Source organism: Euleptes europaea, chromosome 4 (assembly GCF_029931775.1).
Source record: "Euleptes europaea isolate rEulEur1 chromosome 4, rEulEur1.hap1, whole genome shotgun sequence".
Lineage (NCBI taxonomy): Eukaryota > Metazoa > Chordata > Lepidosauria > Squamata > Sphaerodactylidae > Euleptes > Euleptes europaea.
Window position 1 is genome coordinate 102,608,471 of NC_079315.1, and position 19,176 is coordinate 102,627,646.

Consider the following 19,176-nt stretch of genomic DNA (forward strand, 5'->3'; position numbering starts at 1 on the left):
TCTTCATTGCACTTCTATGCATCGTTTGCAACTGTGGATTTTTGTATCGCTGTCATCTTGTGCAACGGTGGTAGAGGCTTTGTTCTCCTTTGTATGTGAACATTGCTGTTTATTAGCGTGTTGTATTCCCTTTTTGTGAGGCATTTTTTGTAAATTTCAGTTTCCCAGTAAGAACTGCATGTGTGCGTTTTGTGTGGCTACAAAACATTTAAATTTTGAGTCATGGAGCACTTTTCAGGAGAGAAATTCGTCACGGAGTACTAATTTTCACCTAGCACCTATATACTAAACTGAATGACAGTAGTATTTTTCTTTCCAATCTCTTCACAGAGCACTAGGAGATGCTTTGCGCGAGCACCAAGTGCTCCTTGGAGCACAGTTTGGGAACCTCTGTTCTAATATAATTACCAGGTTGACTTCCCCGCATCATTAGTTCTTTGGGGAAGAGCCTATTTGCTACCAGTTACAAATAGGCTACAAGTCTGACTCCATATAAAGCAGCTTCAGCCCAGCTTTCCCCAAGGTAGCATCTTGTGGGCCAAGTAACAGCAGGGCCCATGATGTATGGTGCTATTAGCCTGCAGACTGGCTAAGGTTAGCATAATGGTTGTATGAGCCCAGAGGAATCCACACAACCCTTGATTTATTTTCTTCTCACGGCCTTGCACAACTCTACTTCCTTCACCGATTTAACAGTCATGAACTAATGTCTTTAAAGGAAGCCAGACATTCTCTAGCAAAAAGTTTGCAACCAAAGCCAGTGGGGTTTGAGTTGCCCCGTCAACATCAGAAGGATTATGCTAGAGAAAATTGTGCAGCAGCTAACAATGTTTGCACTTCACCAATCAGTTAAACTAAAATTGATGTTTTTAAAAAGCCATAAGAGATGCATTTTCAGAAACCTTAAGGCTTAAATGTTTTTTTTCTTGCCAGTTTAATATTTCTTCTTAGAAGCATACAGACACTTGAATAAGTAAATCAGGTTGATGACTGTTTAAAGTAGTCCAAAATAAGCCTTGCGTTTCTGGTATTCCATTCATGGGCTCTTAAAGGTCCTTCGCACACAGCAACGTATTTCTGCAACATTTTCTCTCCCATATCTCGAAAGTCCAGAACGTCAGTGTGTGGGCTACAGTGCTGTTCGCTATTGGATCCAGAATCTGTGCTTTGTAGTTGAGCTTTTCCTTTTCCGAAGAAGCTCAGTCCCCAATAACACATTTCTCCACTGTACATCATAGCAAGTAGATGGGTATCACTAAATATACCTGCCCATGGAATGCAAGAAAAAATGGTTAGAGTTGATCAAGATTTTAGGTATGTACAGATGAGTACTCTAAGTTGAGACATATTTGGGGGGGGGGGTCGCACAGGTCATAGGAACATAAGAAAAGCCCTGCTGGATCAGACCAAGACCCATCAAGTCCAGCAGTCTGTTCACACAGTGGCCAACCACGTGGCTCTAGGAAGCCACAAACAAGGCGACTGCAGCAGCATTATCCTGCCTGCGTTCCAAAGTACCTAATATATTAGGCATGCTCCTCTGATGCTGGAGAGAATAGGTATGCATCATGACTAGTATGCTTTTTTACTAGTAGCCATGAATACCTCTCCCCTCCATGAAAGTGTCCACTCCCCTCATAAAAGCCTTCCAAGTTGGCAGCCATCACCACATCCTGGGACAGAGAGTTCCACAATTTAACTATGCCATGCAAACTACCCATTTCAATTAACCATATTTGCCTATATTAACTCAGATTTCATTCTGCATTTGCGTTGCGGGAGTGTTTGCATGCATTTTTTTTTGAACTTTTGCGCAAATCTCAAACTGCAAGGAAAGTGTTGGGCTCAGAAAAAAATGGAAGGCAGTAGTATAGTGAAATGGGGGGGGGGGAAGGCAAGGAATCATGAATGAAGATGGGCTAAGACTGACAGTGAGTGAAACAGTCTTCTAACGTGGGGATGGTAAAAAGCATTACAAGCATTTCTCCTGGTTGCAAGCATTTCTCCAAAGCCTGTCGCTTGTTAGTTCATTCACTGCTTTGCTGATGTGTGTAAAGCACATGAATGAATAAAGAGAAAATAAGTAGCTGGTTATCCGAGATCATCTCTTGAAGTCACAGCTTGCGACAACCTGTTAAAAGATTTAGTGCAAAGTCCTCCACTTAAATGCTCTGTTGTCAGTGGTGTGGTTTGGATCTGCAAGAGTGTTTCCATGATCAGAATTATTTTAGCCCACAGAGGGCAACTTTCTCTCTCTCTCTCTCTCTCTCACACACACACACTGCAGAAGGGCTTATAAGGGAGAGCAAGGGAAGCAAGGAAGTTGTGTTCCACAGGCAGAAATTCTGTCCAACAAAACTCTCCAGTGCAAAGCTCTCCCACCAACATCAAAATACTGTGCTCAGCCCCTCTCTTCCTCTTCTCCGGCAAGTGATGTGGGAATAGTGTGCCCCAAAATGTTACCAGGTTCATTTTGTCCAGTGTCATTGCACTGTTTTTTTTAAAAAACTATGTATTTAATACAGTGCCTTCTCCAAGCATTCAAAGGACTTCACAATACATTCAGTACACTAGCCACCACCTGATAAAGCAGGGCAATATTATACCTATTATACCGCTGCAAGACGGGGCATTCCCAGGACAAAAGGGGCTAGGAAGCTGACTAACATCAGCTCCGCCCCTGGGAATGCACCCCCCCACCAACTCCAGTGCAGACCTCCACTTCTGGGATTTTGCTGCCAGAATGGTAGCGACGGTGGCAGAGCCCCGCGCAGCTCCGTGGCTTTCTGGCACCAGTGTGGATGCCACCCATGATGGCTTAAGTGCCCCTTATCCCAGGTTAAATAAGCACTTGCGCTGCTGCGGGTTCACAATATTACAGCCTAAGTGACCTGAGGTTCCATCTTGGATGGAAAGGCTATTACTACAGCCTCTTGCCAAAGATCTGCAACTTAAGCTGTTGTATTAGCAATAAACTTACATTTTCTCTGCTTGATAACTTGTTCTTCTATTGGGATGCTTGAACTCAAAAGATGACTAATTGCGTCATGGCCTTAATTTTCCATCCTCTAATTTCCTAATGCCCTCACCTGGATGGCCCAGGCTAGCCTGATCTCATCGAATCTCAGAAGCTAAGAAGGTTGGCCCTGGTTAGTACTTGGATGGGAGACCACCAAGGAATACCAGAGTTGCTATGCAGAGGAAGGCAACGGCAAACCACCTCTGTTAGTCTCTTGCCTTGAAAACCCTACGGCAGGCTTGTCTAAAATGCACCTCCCGGGCCGCATGCCGCCCAGGACAGCTATGAATGCGGCCCAACACAAAATCGTGAACTTACTTAAAACATTATGAATCAGCTATCGTTAGTGTTAGTGTATTTTATGTGCAGCCCAAGTTAGTGTATTATATGTGCGGCCCAAGACAATTCTTCTTCTTCTAATGTGGCCCAGGGAAAGCAAAAGATTGGACACCCCTGCCCTACAGCCTTAAGTCAGTTGCGACTTGAAGGCACTTTAAACACACGCAGTTTCCTAATGCAATGCTTCCTTTTCCCCATACAGTTCATGTTTCTTTTATAGAGGCAAAGCCAGGAAAGGAAAACATGATGTCTAATATTTACCTTCATGGAGCAGTCTAGCTGTGTCTGGATCCTGATACGCAAATTCCTCATTGGGGTTAACAGAACATCTAAAGCCAAGCATCTTCACCAAGTAATTAACTCCTTCACTAAGAAACTAAAGCAGAACAGAGACAATTGAGGACTACATTCAATGCAAGACTCCAGAGTAATCTTTTAAATGACCTTGCTGGTTGTTTTGCCGCTTTCAAAGAAAGTTTAACTCACACATTAATTATTTATGGACAGGACAAACAGAATGTTTTGTAGGATGAGGTAGTAGGAGTGTTTATGGCTGAAAAAGCACCCCTCAGTTAGCATGCAGCTGACGTTTCAATATATTAGAAAAGGAACATTCCAATTCTGATCTAAATTGAGCCACGGAGTATTGCTTTTACAGAGCAAGATGAAAATCTGCACGTGCAGATTTTAAGATTTAATGTACACTGGAAGAGTAAAGTTAAGGCAATGGTACTGATTTATAGCCAGACTCTTAATTTGTATGCCTGGCCCCTTCCTGTGCTTATGGGTTGTTACCATGTAGGAGTTGTATTTATGGAGGATCATGCAAGAACTCTGTTGATTATCCTGCTAGCCCAAGTTATCTGTAACAAAATGGTGTAAGGAGCTCTGGAACTTCAAAGAAGCCTTACTGGTATTTTCCCGGACTATTCAGGAAATCCGGCTGCTCCCTGCTGGGAGTGCCTTAAGCAGTTCCTTCTGTGATCAAGCTTTAATATCATACTAGATGCTTTCGCCTTCAGTTAAGGTGAAAGGTTTTTGGAGTGAATTTTTTCTGCACATCTGCCATCAAAAACCCAGAGGATCTTGGTGTGCTTCCATTGGGGGTGGCAGGCCCCATTACAGCGCCATCCCTTTCTTCTTAGCATTTGCTCCACCCCCCATACCATCATACATGTAGGCCTGGCAGGCCTCTGTATCAAGGATGCCCCAGATTTCCTCCAAATTCAATGGGATTGCTTACAAAAGTTAACTGGACAAAAGAGTCCTCCATAGTGAGGGACATGAGAGCCAGTGTGTAGTGGTTAAGGTGTCGGACTAGGTTCTGGGAAAGCCTGGTTCAAATTCCCCCCTCCGCCATGGACACTTGCTGGGTGACCTTGGGTCAGTCACACACTCACAGCCTCGACCCTGGCAAGTATTTGGATAGGAGACCTCCAAGGAATATCAGGTGTGACGTGGAGGCCAGCAATGGCAAACCACCTCTGAACGTCTCTCGCCTAGAAAATTCTATGGGGTGGCCATAGGTTGGCTGCGACTTGATGGCACTTTACACACACACACTGAAGATTTAATAAGAGGCATCAGAGCAGCAATAAAGGAAAGTAGCTGAATACCACCAATGTATTACTGTATGTGGTCAGCCCTGGTTAGTTCTTGGATGGGAGACCACCAAGAAACACCAGGGTTGCTGTGCAGAGGAAAGCACTGGCAAACCACCTCTGATAGTCTCTTGCCATGAAAACCCCAAAAAAGGGGTCGCCATAAGTCGGCTGCGACTTGACAATACTTTATCCACACACACATTACTGTATGTACATTACAAAGGAAAAAAAGTGACCTTAGAGTAAAATGAAGGAGTTGTTTTTTATACCGCTATTATCTCTACCGAAAGAAGTCTCAAACCGGCTTACAATCACCTTTCCTTCCTCTCCCCACACCAGACACCTTGTGAGGTGGGTGGAGCTGAGAGAGTTGAGAGAACTGACTAGCCCAAGTGGGGAAACAAGCCCAGTTCACCAGATTAGAGTCCGCTGCTCATGTGGAGGAGTGGGAAATCAACCACTCTTAACTACTACGCTATGCTGGCTCTCGTGAGGCTGTGGCTCAGCGGCAGAGCATCTGCTTTGCATGCAGAAGAGCCCAGGTTCAATCCCCAGCATTACCAGTTAAAAAACCAAAAATGGACCAGGTACGAAGTGATGTAAAGGACGTCTGCCTGAGACCCTGGAGAGCCCGTCAGTCTGAGTAGACAAGACTGACCTTCATGGATCAATGGTCTGATTCATTATAAGGCAGCTTCATATTTGCAATGATATTTGTTATGAAGACACTGAAGGACTGAAATGATGCTTACAGAAGGAGGCAATTTTATTACAGCTGCTTTTAGGCAGAAGGGGTGTTTACCTTTTTAAAAGTCTCCATCTTGTCCGTTAACCATTCTTTCCTTCCTTTAACCGTGTGACAGAACATGTAGAGCAAAGCTCCTCTTCTCCAGTAGAGACATTCTAGTAGTTCTACACCAAGCACAGTAAGGGGCTGAAACAAGACCCACACCAGTTAAATTCTTTGGAAATCCAATGAAAAGAATGCAAAGGCAAGTGTTGTTTCATATTCAGAGACCCTTCCTGCTAGCACAGTGAACTGCAGTACATATTAGCACACTTTAAACCAGTAAATAAAAATGCCTTCAATAACATTAAATAAATCAGTGTACTGAAAGATTCTGATTAACAAGAGATAAAGTATGATGCTTTTTGATGAGTTTCCCTTTAAAGCTGCATGTGTCAAAGAAAACCGGATAGAACCAGAAAGTCAGATTGCTGCAATGGTTAAAATTTTGCACTAGGACGTGGGTTCAAATCTGCCATGAAACTCACTGGGTTACTGCCGGCCAGTGATTGTCTCTCAGCCCTCAGCCTACTTCACAGGGTTGTTGTGAAGGTAGAATGGAGGAGGGGAGACCAATGTATGCTACACTACCTGAAAGCAGGGAAGGATCAATGTGTACTAAATAAAATGAGACATCACTTCTGAGTGGATGTGCAATTAGGGTTCATCTACACAACTGCAAAAGCATTCCCCCAATTTCCTCCCTGTGCCCCATCTTCTACCATTTCCCTCGTAGTGTTACACCCAGGCCCCTTTATCCTTTTCCATCCCTAAAAGGAGCTTTGCCGATTTCAAGACTCCATTTCAAAAGCAGGCAAGACTTTTCAAAAATGTTATTTTTGCAAAACCATAATAGATGTAATCTTCCGGGTTCTCACAAATAGCTAGCATCAAGCAACGGGGAGGGGGAGAGAACGACATCTCTGGAGTTAGATAAAAAGGCCACTTACAGGCATTCCTAAGCAGATCTACTCAGAAGCCTACTCTACCCCTTTCCTTTATTATTAATCTCATATGACCAAAGATCTTGAGCACGAAAAATACATAAAGGATAAAACAACATTAAAAACATGATAAGCCTCCTCTCCTCAATTGGGCTTGCTCCCAGAAAAGTGCCTTTATGATTGCACTATTGATTTATTTACTTCTGTGTTGTACAGGCTTCCATGCACAGGATAACATAAACCCAGCCAACAACAGCCCCCCCGTTCACTAAATGTGGGAAGGGAGAGCAGGGGCAAGTATGCGGCCCTCCCCCATCATCTGCAGGGGTGACCATGCAAAGGAAGTGGCTGCATGTGCTCTCCTTTTCTGTGATCAGTGATGTTCGGATAGCTGTGCCGCTGATCATGGGGAGGGAGCATGTGTGCGGCCATTTTCCCTGTGAAGTTGCACCCTGCAGACAACTGGGCGATCACGCAGAGCCGGGGACAGCATGCTTACACCAGCCCTCTCTCCTTGAGGATTCAGTAAAGAAGAAGAGTTGGTTTTTATATGACAACTTTCTCTACCACTTAAGGAAGAATCAAACCAGCTTACAATCACCTTCCCTTCCTCTCCCCACAACAGACACCCTGTGAGGTAGGTGGGGCTGAGAGAATGTGACTAGCCCAGTTACCCAGCTGGCTTCATGTGGAGGAGTGGGGAAACCAACCCGGTTCACCAGAATAGCATCCGCGGCTCATGTGGAGGAGTGGGGAATCATTAATGGCACAACTTCATCCTGGACAGGAGTGACCAGTGGGGTACCACAGGGTCTGTCCTGGGACCGGTACTATTTAATATTTTTATAAATGACTTGGATGATGGAATTGAGAGCATGCTAATCAAATTTGCAGATGACACCAAGTTAGGAGGGGTAGTTAATACCCCAGAGGGTAGGGTCAGAGTTCAGAATGACCTCGATAGACTGGAGAGCTGGGCCATAAGCAATAAAATGGATTTCAATAGGGAGAAGTGTAAAGTAATTCACCTAGGCAGTCTACTTTCTTCCTATCAGCTTTCTTCAATGTCCAGCATTCACACCCATACATAGTAATAGGGAATACAATGGCATGAATTAGCTTAGTGACCAACAAGATTTTCTTGGTATAAGCTTTCAAGAGTCAGAGCTCCCTTCATCAGATACAAGCTATACAATTTTCTAGGCAACTTGTTCACAGAGTCTATTTCCTCCCCACCCCTAGTCTCTTACCAAGGATACGTATTTAGGGAGTGTCATAGGGCACCAAATCCGATGTATCAGACGAAGGGGAGCTTTGATTCTCGAAAGCTTATGCCTTGAAAATTTTGTTGGTCTCTAAGGTGCTACTGGACTCGAATCTATTTATGAGCAGCTCTGGCTCAGTACTCACTCCATTCTCACCGCTTTCTTCAATCAAGGTTTCCGGCTCGGAAAGTACATGGATGAGTTCTTCAACTTTCTGTAAAGACGAGACTTCCAGAAAATCTTCATCTACAAGCTGGTTTTCCTCAAAGTAGGTGATATCCAGAACTGCCTACACAAATACAAGTTTAGTCAACCGCAACTTGCTCAGCCATTCCTCAACGGCACCTCACTGGTTAAGTTCACTTCTAGTCTGTACAAAGTAAGCCTTTGGTGTTTCATGCAGATATCTCTCAGCCTGCACCAGTCCTCAAGGCTTTCCACACCAGCCATTTTTAAGACCACTAACGCGGGGGTGGGACAACTAAAAGTCAGCTATGCACAGTGCTTGGTTTGCGCAACACCATAACCGGCTAACATCCTGGAATCTCTTCCAGAGATTTTCTTCAAAAATAAAGAAATATTCTGAACTGTAGCATTCCATTAAGATCTGAGTAACCCATTGCTAGTTCTGCTATACTTAGGGGGACGGACCAGGTTTCCAAGCAGGTGCGAACCTTTTTTAGAAATCATAACCCAGCTATGGATCTTGATGTTGCCAGTTTGCTCTGGCACACAAGGCTGATGCTTTAAGAAGAGTTGGTTTTTATATGCTGACTTTCTCTACTTTTCAAGGAGAATCAAACTGGCGTACAGTTCCTCTCCCTTTTCTTCCTCTCCCCAAAACAGACACCTTGTGAGGTAGGTAAGGCTGAGAGAGTTCAGAGAGAACTGTGACTAGCCCAAGGTAACCCAATTGGCTTCATTTGTAGGAGTGAGGAAACCAACCTGGTTCACCAGATTAGAGACCGCTACTCATGTGGAGGAGCGGGGAATCAAACTTGGTTCTCCAGATTAAACTCTGCCGCTCCAAACCACCACTCTTAACCACTCCACCACGCTGGCTACCTGTGCTTGCACGGTTTCAAAAGGCAAGACTCCGTTCCAGTGCATGTGGCCGGATTTATTAACCACTTACTCAGGTCATCTGGGTAAGTCTGGAAAGTTTCCTGAGCAGATCTCAGAGAAGTTACAGTTGTAAGTAATCCCATGGTGCTGGATCTAATGTAACACTTTAAAATACCTGTGATGTAGAATTTTAAAAAATATTAAACTGGAAGAACAAATGATGATCTACTAAAGCCTCAGAGTGATTCAGACCAAGCATGGGCATTTCCAGCAGATTTCCTGAGATTAAATCAGTGGGCTCGTGAGAACAATCCCAGACCCCTTTTTAAATTATGTCGTTTTCGAATTATGCTTGGCTTTCAGTGGTTTGACATTTCTTGAATCATCTGCACTCACACATGCCCTTCTCCCACTTCCTGATTGGTGGCAAATCATAAATTGCTGGTTTGGATAAAAGTCAATGTAGGGTTTCTTGTTCCCCTCTACTTTGGCAATGTGAGCCATAAAGTATTTATTTACATTATTTATAGTCCACTTTACTCACTGAGATTGAAGGCAGATTTTTTTTTTTGGCCATCAACTCACAGCTGCCTTATGGCGACCCCATGGGATTTTCAAGGCAAGAAATGTTCAGAGGTGGGTTTGCCATTGCCTGCCTCTGCGACACGACCCTGGACTTCCTTGGTGGTCTCCCATCTAAATACTAACCAGAGCCGACCCCGCTTAGTTTCTGATACCCGATGAGATCGGGCTAGCCTGGGTTATCCAGGTCAGGGCAAAAGCAGATTACACAGTGTGAATCAATGCAATCAATAGGACTAGGATTACAGGTATCCAAAACAAAGCACAAGTGTCAGACATTTGTTAAGCAATGCAAAAAATGGTAAAACATAATTAGAAAAAAATGCAGGGGAGCAGGTTAATGCATACAGCCAACAGATAATGCATACTGTGCACTAGGCCACAGTCTCAATCTTTCTAAAAAGCACACTCCTGAACCATTTGAAACTGTACCTGTGGTCTACAATCAGTCAGTCAACTTAAATTGGTTCCATTAATCAGGGTAAGAGGGCAGGTTCCCTTATGGATCAGAAAACTAGCTAAACAGGAAACAGAACAAAAATAAACAGTTCTCAGAATGGAGTGAAGGGAGCAGTGGGGTCCCACAAGGATCAGTATCGGGACTGGTGCTATTTAAAATGTTCATACATGATCTGGAATGGGGGCGGAGGTAAGTCGTATAGCGGCCAAGCCTGGAGAAGATACCAAATTATTCAAAATGGTGAAAGTGGCTTGCGAGGAGCTCCAGGAAGACATGTCAATTGGGCTGAGTGGGCAACAACGTGGCAAATGAAGTTCTATGTAGGTAAGTATAATGTGATGTACACTGCAACCCCCTGCCCCCCCAGTTTTAAATATATTTTGATGGGGTATGAACTGACTGAGACCAAAAGACACTACTCATGATGCATACCTATTCTCTCCAGGATCAGAGGAACATGCCAATTATCTTGGGTGCGGAGGAACACAGGCAGGATGGTGCTGCTGCAGTCGTCTTGTTTGGGGGCTTCCTAGAGGCACCTGGTTGGCCACTGTGTGAGCAGACTGCTGGACTTGATGGGCCTTGGTCTGATCCAGCAGGGCTTTTCTTATGTTCTTATGACACAGATTTTGGGGCAGCAGTAGATAGCTCAGAGTAAATGTGGGCTAGGTTTGCTGGCAGTAGTAAAGAAGGGGAACTTCGTGTTAGGGATTATTAGAAAAGGGACTGCAAATCAAACGGCCAACACTGTAAGACCCCTGTGTAGATCTTTGGTGTGGCCTTATTTGGAATACTCTGCTGTTCTGGTTGCCATATCTCAAAAAGGATGCTGCAGAACTGTAAGAAATACAGAAGAGGGCAACCAAGATGAATAAGGGGTTGATCAGCTTTCCTATGAGGAAAGGGAAAAGAGTCTGGGAGTTCTCAGTAGGGGAAAAAAAGTTAGGGGGACACGCGAGAGATTTATAAAATTACGACGCACAGGGTAGAGAAATGGACTTTTTCTCCCTCGCCCACAGTACTAGAATTTAAAGATATTCAATAAAATGAATAGATTCACAATGGACAAAAAAAATACTTCTTTACTCAATGATTAACTAAACTGTGGGATTCACTGCCAGAGTACACGGTGGCAGCCATGAGCACAGATGGCTTTCAAGGAAGATAGCTCCATCAGTGGCTACTAGCCATGGTGACAAAAGAGAGCCTCCATCTACAGAAGCAGCAAACCTCTGGATGCCAGTGCCAGGAGGCAACATCAGGGGAAGGCCTCAGCTGCTATGCCCTTTTGTTGGCCCTCCGGGGTAACTGCTTGCCCGCTGTGTGAAACAGGATGCTGGACTAGATGAACCACCTGTCTAATCCATCAGGGCTCTACTTATGCTCTTGTGACTATCCACTCTTTGATACTTAAGACATGAAAATATAACAATTTGCTCTCAGTGCTGTCAATTCAAACTCCTTTCCAGTTCAAAACAATTGACAGCATAACGCAGCAGTCCTTTGGCACTGAGCTATTTCTATTTACAGAACTCAAGACCACAAGCATCCTTAGTATGGCTCGGGTCTTGCCTAAAACTGCGGGAAGAATTTATCTGCTTCCCCCCGCCCCCCAGCCAGAAAGGAACCTTCCCCAAAGCTGCTCCTGGAGGACATAGAGGGTGAGAGATTCAAAACAGATAAAAGGAAGTATTTTTTCACACAACGCATAGTGAAATTGTGGAACTCCCTGCCCCAGGATGTGGTGATGGCTGCCAACTTGGAAGGCTTTAAGAGGGGAGTGGACATGTTCATGGAGGAGAGAGGTATCCATGGCTACTAGTTAAAATGGATTCTAGTCATGATGCATACCTATTATCTCCAGGATCAGAGGAGCATGCTTATTATATTAGGTGCTGTGGAACACAGGCCGGATGGTGCTGCTGCAGTCATCTTGTTTGGGGACTTCCTAGAGGCACCTGGTTAGCCACTGTGTGAACAGACTGCTGGACTTGGTCTGATCCAGCAGGGCTTTTCTTATGTTCTTAGATATGAAGGGGGAGTCAAAGGTATGGTGGGGCGGGGGGAATCAGAAGTCACCTCCCCTATTGTCCACGGAAATGACAGGTGGGATCCAACCCCTTGATGCGATTTGTGTTAGGCTGCTTTTGAACTTCAATCTAAGAAAGCTGACCTTTCATTATAGCATAATACCTGAGCATAAAGCTGCAAGAGGTTAGAAAATGTGCTGTTCTCTCTGCCGTCTTCAGAAAGGTGCCTCAGATTTTCTAGAGTACCAGCAGCTTGCGTTAAGAAAGGATCTGTTGATGCATAAAGACAAAAATACTTTATTAAGCCAACATTGTATAAGCAGAGGTTCCCAAACTGTGCTCCGTGGAGCACTTGGTGCTCCGCGAAACATCTCCTAGTGCTCCATGAAGAGATTGGAAAGAAAAATACTACTGTCATTTGGTTTAGTATACAGGTGCTAGGTGAAAATTAGTACTCTGTGATGAATTTATTTCCTGAAAAGTGCTCCGTGACTCAAAACGTCTGGAGCCTCTGGTATAGGGGTTAGCAATGTCGAGCTGGGATCTGGGAGATTCAGGTTTGAATCCCCACCCGAGATGGAAACTTGCTGGGTGGTCTTGGGCTGCTCCAAACCACCGTTCTTAACCACTACACCGGCTCTCATATAAACTCCAATGCAGAAAGTCATTTTAACAGAAAAAGATATATTTTGGAGCATTACACAGGAGCCCCAAACCTTTATTGCTGACTTTACTCACTTACAGAACAGGATTATTACCTGCATCAGAAAGTGGTATCACATTGAAGAGCTGCAAAATACATTACAGGGTACACCAAAACCCTACATTATCCAATTTGCAACAGAATCCCACTGAACGTAAAGCTTGAATAGACATGCATCGGAGCATATGGTCACAAGTTATATTAAGTGAAAAAACCCAGAGAAAATTCATGAATAGTGAGAGATGAAATAAACAGAACACAACCGAGTATTTAATGGGGAGGGTAGGATAGAATGCAGGTAGTTTCAAAGAGTTAGCCTAGCCTTGAATTTACAACTCCTAATTCAGGGCCAAGGTCTCCTATGGTTTATTCCCAGTGGAAAAGGAAGAGATTGGCCTGTTCTGTTTTGTGCCATCCACACAAATCTCTAGAAAATATCAGAAGGCGAAAGTCTAATTCACCTTAAATCTGTGGCAGAAGCAGAAGAGTTGGTTTTTATATGCCAACTTTCTCTACCACTTAAGGGAGACTCAAAATGGCTTACAATCACCTTCCCTTCCCCGCAACAGATCTCCTGTGAGGTTGGTGGGGCAGAGAGAGCTCGAAGAGAGCTGTGACTAGCCCAAGGTCACCCAGCTGGCTTCGTGTGCATAGGAGTGGGGAAACAAACCCGGTTCTCCAGATCAGGCTCCAAACCACCGCTCTTAACCACTACACCAGGTACACATATCACATCGAAGAAAGGCCAAGTAAATAATCACCAGCACCTGAATAAACGCAGCGCACACACCATGCATTCAGCCAGATACACATAAAATTAAATGCAAAAATTCCATACAATGAAAAGTTATGGGTAAACACGGGCAACGTAACGTGGGGAGGGGCTGTGGCTCAGTGGCAGAAGGTCTCAGGTTCAATCCCCGGCATCTCCAGTTAAAGGGACTAGGCAATGGTGATGTGAACGACCTCTGCCTGAGACCCTGGAGATCTGCTGCCGGTCTGAGTAGACAATACTGACTTGGATGGACCAAGGGTCTGATTCAGCATAAGGCAGCTTCGTGTGTGTTTATGTGTACAGGGCTCATTGAGAATAGGGTGGATAAGAACATAAGAAAGACCACGCTGAGATCAGACCAAGGCCCATCAAGTCCAGCAGTCTGTTCACACAGTGGCCAACCAGGTGCCTCTAGGAAGCCACAAACAAGACGAGTCGACTGCAGCAGCACCATCCTGCCTGTGTTCCATCGCACCCAAGATAATAGGCATGCTCCCCTGATACTAGAGAGAATAGATATGCAGCATGACTAGTATCCATTCTAACTGTGTGTGTGTGTTAAGTGCTGTTGAGTGGCTTCCGACTCACGGCGACCCTATGAATGAAAGTCCTCCAAAATGTCCAATCTTTGACAGCCTTTGGTTCTCGTAGGTTATCTGGGCTGTGTAACCGCGGTCTTGGTATTTTCTTTCCTGACGTTTCGCCAGCAGCTGTGGCCGGCATCTTCAGAGGAGTCACACCGAAGGACAGTGTCTCTCAGTGTCAAGTGTGTAGGAAGAGTAATATATAGTCAGAAAGGGGTTGGGTTTGAGCCGAATCATTGTCCTGCAAGAAGCAACAAAGGTAATGTGCCGGCCACAGCTGCTGGCGAAACGTCAGGAAAGAAAATACCAAGACCACGCTCACACCGCCCGGATCACCTACGAGAACCAACGAACTCCGACCGTGAAAGCCTTCGACAATATTTTGACAGCCTTGTCCCGATCTTGCAAACTGAAGGCTGCGGCTTCCTTCACTGAGTCCAGCCCTCTCTTGTCGGGTCTGCCTCTTTTCCTGCTACCCTCAACTAACAGCCATGGATACCCCTCTCCTCCATGAACATATCCACTCCCCCCGTTAAAGCCCTCCAAGCTGGCAGCCATCACCACACCCTGGGGCAGGGAGTTCCACAATTGAACTATGCGTGAGTTCAATGATAGAATATTTTTTTTAATATAATATTTTTAATATAATATTTTTAAGCAAACGTTAGTTAAAGGGCGCCAGGAGGCGTGAGTGCAGGACAATAAGGCAACGCAGGAAAGCGCCCAGCGGCCGCCCCCCTTACCCTCGGAGCCGCCGCCGCTGCGCAAGCGGCACAGCCGCGCCTCCAGCGCCGCCAGCCGCGCCTGCAAAACGCCGGCAGCCGCCATCGGGGCCCCCCTCTCCTCTCCTCTCGTCTCCGGTGGGTGCCTGGCTCCACTCGGCCAGCCTTCTCACGGGACGCTCCGACCGGGGTCCCGGACCGCCCTCCTCCCCGCCCTGCGCATCGCGCGAGGCTTCCCCGACGCAGGAGGCGCGTCCTGCTCTGCAAGGGGACGCCCCGGGGAAAGAAAGTTTCCCTGCCCGGGCGGCTCATTGGATGGGAGGCAGGGGCGGGTGGGGAGGTGGGGCTATGCTGAGCCAGCCCGGCCGCGCAGGGGAGCTGGGCGGAAGGCGAGGGGCTCGCCTGCCTCTTGATTGCAAGCTGGCCCGGTGCAAAATCGGCGTTCCGCGGATGGGCGGATCGCGCAAGGAATACAATGGGATACCTTCGCGGTTACAACGTTGTTAAGTCCGGAAAGGGACCCCCTCGACCCTCCACCCGCCTTCAAAAAGTGACCCAAACTCTTTTGTACTTTTTTAATTTTAATTCTTTTTAAAATTTTATTATCGTTGTCTTTGTTTGTTTTATGTTATAAAAATTAATACAATTTATTTTTTAAAAAAAGGTGTCTGAGGAATTAAGGGGGCTCTCGGCTGCCAGCTTACCGGCCAAGGTGTTAGGGAGATACACATTAGGTGAAACGCATGGGTTCGATCCTGGCTGAATCCTGGCTGAAAGGAGGATAAAGCGACCGTGCGTTTTCGCCCTTACTCTTTTGTACTTTTTTAATTTTAATTCTTTTTTAAATTTTATTCTCGTTGTCTTTGTTCGTTTTATGTTATAAAAATTAATAAAATTTATTTAAAAAAAAAAAAGGTGTCTGAGGAATTAAGGGGGCTCTCGGCTGCCAGCTTACCGGCCAAGGCGTTAGGGAGATACAATAGACGGGGTGGGGAACCTTTTTTACTCCAAGGGCCATTTGGATATTTATAGGATTATTCGAGGGCCATTCGCCACTTCTGCCCCCAGCCCTCTTGTAGTACAGAGGGAATACGTTTCTTCATGGCCCGGGTGGGAAAGGGTTAACACAGTTTCTTGGGCGGTCCTAGCAGCTACATAGCTAACAACTCTTCGGTAAGGGGGAAAAAGGTTCCTTTTCTTGGCAAAACAAACATCCGCCTTGAATAGAGGCTATTCCTGTCTGCGGGAGGAGGCGGATCGCCAGTCTTAAATCCTTCTGAGCTAGAGATCTGCCAGGACCCATGGAGGGCCAGACCAAATGACTTCGCGGGCCTTATACGGCCCCCGGGCCTGACGTTCCCCACCCCTACAATAGAGCCTTGTCTATCTCCTCAATCTATATGCAGAACATATAATTAGGAAAGCTGGATTAGGTTTCAATGAAGGCAGAGTGAAAACTGGAGGGTTTGAAAATGTTACAAAAAACATCGCTTTAAAAGGGTTTCTGGATACCACGGCTTATAAATGGTTGGAAGACGTCTTCACAGCTAAAGGGGCCAAACAAAGTGCAAACAATTCACAGTGGGTAGCCGTGTTAGTCTGTCTGCAGTAGTAGAAAAGGGCGAGAGTCCAGTAGCACCTTAAAGACTAACAAAAATATTTTCTGGTAGGGTATGAGCTTTCTCTGAATCTGAAGAAGTATCTGAAGAAGTGAGCTGTGGCTCACAAAAGCAGGAGGCTGAAGTTGGTTCCTTATTCCCAGTTCGTTCCCTATTCCCAGTTCCTTATTCACATAAAAGATTCAGGAAGTAGGAAATGTGAATAAGGAACTGGGAATAGGGAACGAATTGGGAATAAGGAACCAACTTCAGCCTCCTCACAAAAGCTCATACCCTACCAGAAAATATTTTTGTTAGTCTTTAAGGTGCTACTGGACTCTTGCCCTTTTCTAAAAGTGCAAACTGTATTTTTTTATAATGTTTTCAAACTCTTAATACATCAGTGAGAATACATAGAAAGTGTGAACAGTATTTTTTATAACATTTTCAAACTCTTAATACATCGGTGGGAATACATATAAAGTGCGAATAGTATTGTTTATAAAGTTTTCAAACTCTTAATACATCACTGGGAATACAAGTGCGGTAACAGCCTACATTACTGGCAGAAAACAGCGAAGACTTGAAACTGCTGCTGGAAGTTAAAAGAGAAAGTGCCAAAGTAGGACTCCAGCTGAACATTAAGAAGGCAAAAGTAATGACTACAGGAGAATCATACAACTTTAAGGTTGACAATGGGGAAATTGAAATTGTTGGGCTTTCTATTCCTTAGCTCCATTGTCAACCAAAAGGGAGACGGCAGCCCAGAAATCAGAAGGAGATTGAGACTGGGAAGGGCAGCCATGAAGGAGCTAGAAAAGATTCTGAAGTGAAAGGATGTGTCACTGGCAACCAAGATCAAGTTAATTCATGCCATCGTATTCCCTGTTACTATGTATGGGTGTGAAAGCTGGACATTGAAGAAAGCTGATAGGAAGAAAGTAGATTCCTTTGAAATGTGGTGTTGGAGGAGAGTGTTACGGATACCGTGGACTGCCAAAAAAAGAAATCAGTGGGTTATAGATCAAATCAGACCTGAACTGACCTTAGAAGCTAAAATGACTAAACTGAGGCTATCATATTTTGGTCACATTATGAGAATACAAGAGTCACTAGAAAGACAGTCATGCTAGGAAAAGTTGAGGGCAGCAGGAAAAGAGGAAGGCCCAACAAGAGATGGATTGACTCAATAAAGGAAACCACAGCCCTCAATTTGCAAGATCTGAGCAAGGCTGTCAAAGACAGGACATTTTGGAGGACTTTGATTCATAGGGTCGCCATGAGTCGGAAGCGACTTGACGGCATTTAGCACACACGCACACAGTTTACCAGCACAGAATAATGGTTGGCTTTCACCTGTGCCTTTAAGAGAGATTTGAAGGGCGGAAATCAGCCTGCCAAACGGATCACATGAGCTGATGTTTAGTTAACATTAAGAGGAGCAGCTGCAGGATCTTGTGAAATGGGTCGAGGAGGCCAAGAGCCATAAGATTTATTCACCTCTTCCTTTGTTTCAAGCAAAAAGCAGGAAAGAGATTTGGGGAAGAAAAGAGATAGGAAGGGAAGGACGTCTAGATAATAAACTGGGGTACAGTTGGGAAAGAATATTCTTTTGTGCAATTGCTTGGACCATTGCTGTCCACCACTGTATACTCTGATCCTTTATGTGTTTACTCAGGAGGAAGTCCCATTGGGTTCATTGGGGATGATTCCCCATGAACGGCGTCAAACTTGTTTTTGAGGCAGCTTGCATTGAATCACTAGGCGTGCATTGATCACTTGAATCATAACTCGTAGCTGACTCCAATATAGAAAAAAGTTGTTATCTCCAAGAGCAGTGGAGCATGCCTAATATATTAGGTGCTGTGGAACACGGGCAGGATAACGCTACTGCAGTCGTCTTTCTTGTGGGCTTCCTAGAGGCACCTGGTTGGCCACTGTGTGAACAGACTGTTGGACTTGATGGGCCGTGGTCTGATCCAGCATGGCTTTTCTTATGTTCTTATCTTAGTGGTTAGACGCATAACGCAAACCTTAAGGCTCGCTGAAGTCAATGGGCTTAGAAGAGAGTAACTGTCTAACTGCAATGCAACCGCGAAATCCCATGCCTGTCTACTTGCAAGTACGCTGCACTGTGTTCAAAGGGGCTCACTTCCAGGTTAAGTGTGCATAGGATTGCAGCTTGAACTGCAAGGCCGGTTTTTTAAATTCGGATCTGGAGTAGTTCTGTGACTGGCAAAGGTTTTGCTGGTGGTGCTGTACCACCAAGCGCCCACAAGGGAGCATCGGTGTCTGCAGTATATCCAGCGTTACTTGGAGGACAACCGTAGGACTAAAGAAGTGTGCTCTGAATAAAATATTTCTTGGTGTGATCTCTCAGGGTTACAATCTTCAGCGTTGTTGTGTCCCGTCCCCCCACAACACTGTTATTAAAGCAGGAAAGTGTGCTGCCCACCCCCTACCAGCCCCTTGCATTTTTTCCCCATTTAGCTTTGGGTCAAACCCTGCTCCCCTCTTCAATTAATTTAGCGTGGATCACCCTGCTTACACAGAGAGTTGGACTAAAAGTACCCGGGATAAGAATTTAGAATCCAGAAATTCCTGTTCTTAAGGCATGAATGTACACTTGCTCGTTGTTAGCTGAGGTGGTCCCATGCTTCTGTCATTCCACAAACTATGTAAAATAGATGGTTCAGGAC

General features: G+C 45.1%; 2 protein-coding genes across 2 annotated transcripts in view; one reads left to right on the forward strand and one right to left on the reverse strand.

The window, feature by feature from the left end:
• Nucleotides 1-922: 922 nt before the first annotated feature.
• Nucleotides 923-19,176, reverse strand: part of RIMOC1 (RAB7A interacting MON1-CCZ1 complex subunit 1) — a 144,620-nt gene continuing 126,366 nt past the window's right edge. The window contains exons 3-7 of the mRNA XM_056849056.1: nt 12,259-12,365; nt 8,104-8,247; nt 5,765-5,896; nt 3,620-3,734; nt 923-1,265 (exon numbers count right to left, since the gene is read on the reverse strand). Of these exons, the coding sequence (XP_056705034.1) occupies nt 979-1,265; nt 3,620-3,734; nt 5,765-5,896; nt 8,104-8,247; nt 12,259-12,365 (785 nt within the window). The 3' untranslated portion in view covers nt 923-978. The remainder of the gene's footprint in view (nt 1,266-3,619; nt 3,735-5,764; nt 5,897-8,103; nt 8,248-12,258; nt 12,366-19,176) is intronic.
• OXCT1 (3-oxoacid CoA-transferase 1) overlaps nt 15,228-19,176 on the forward strand; it is a 90,853-nt gene continuing 86,904 nt past the window's right edge. The window contains exons 1-2 of the mRNA XM_056848281.1: nt 15,228-15,378; nt 17,054-17,062. Coding sequence (XP_056704259.1) covers nt 15,228-15,378; nt 17,054-17,062 — 160 coding nt within the window. The remainder of the gene's footprint in view (nt 15,379-17,053; nt 17,063-19,176) is intronic.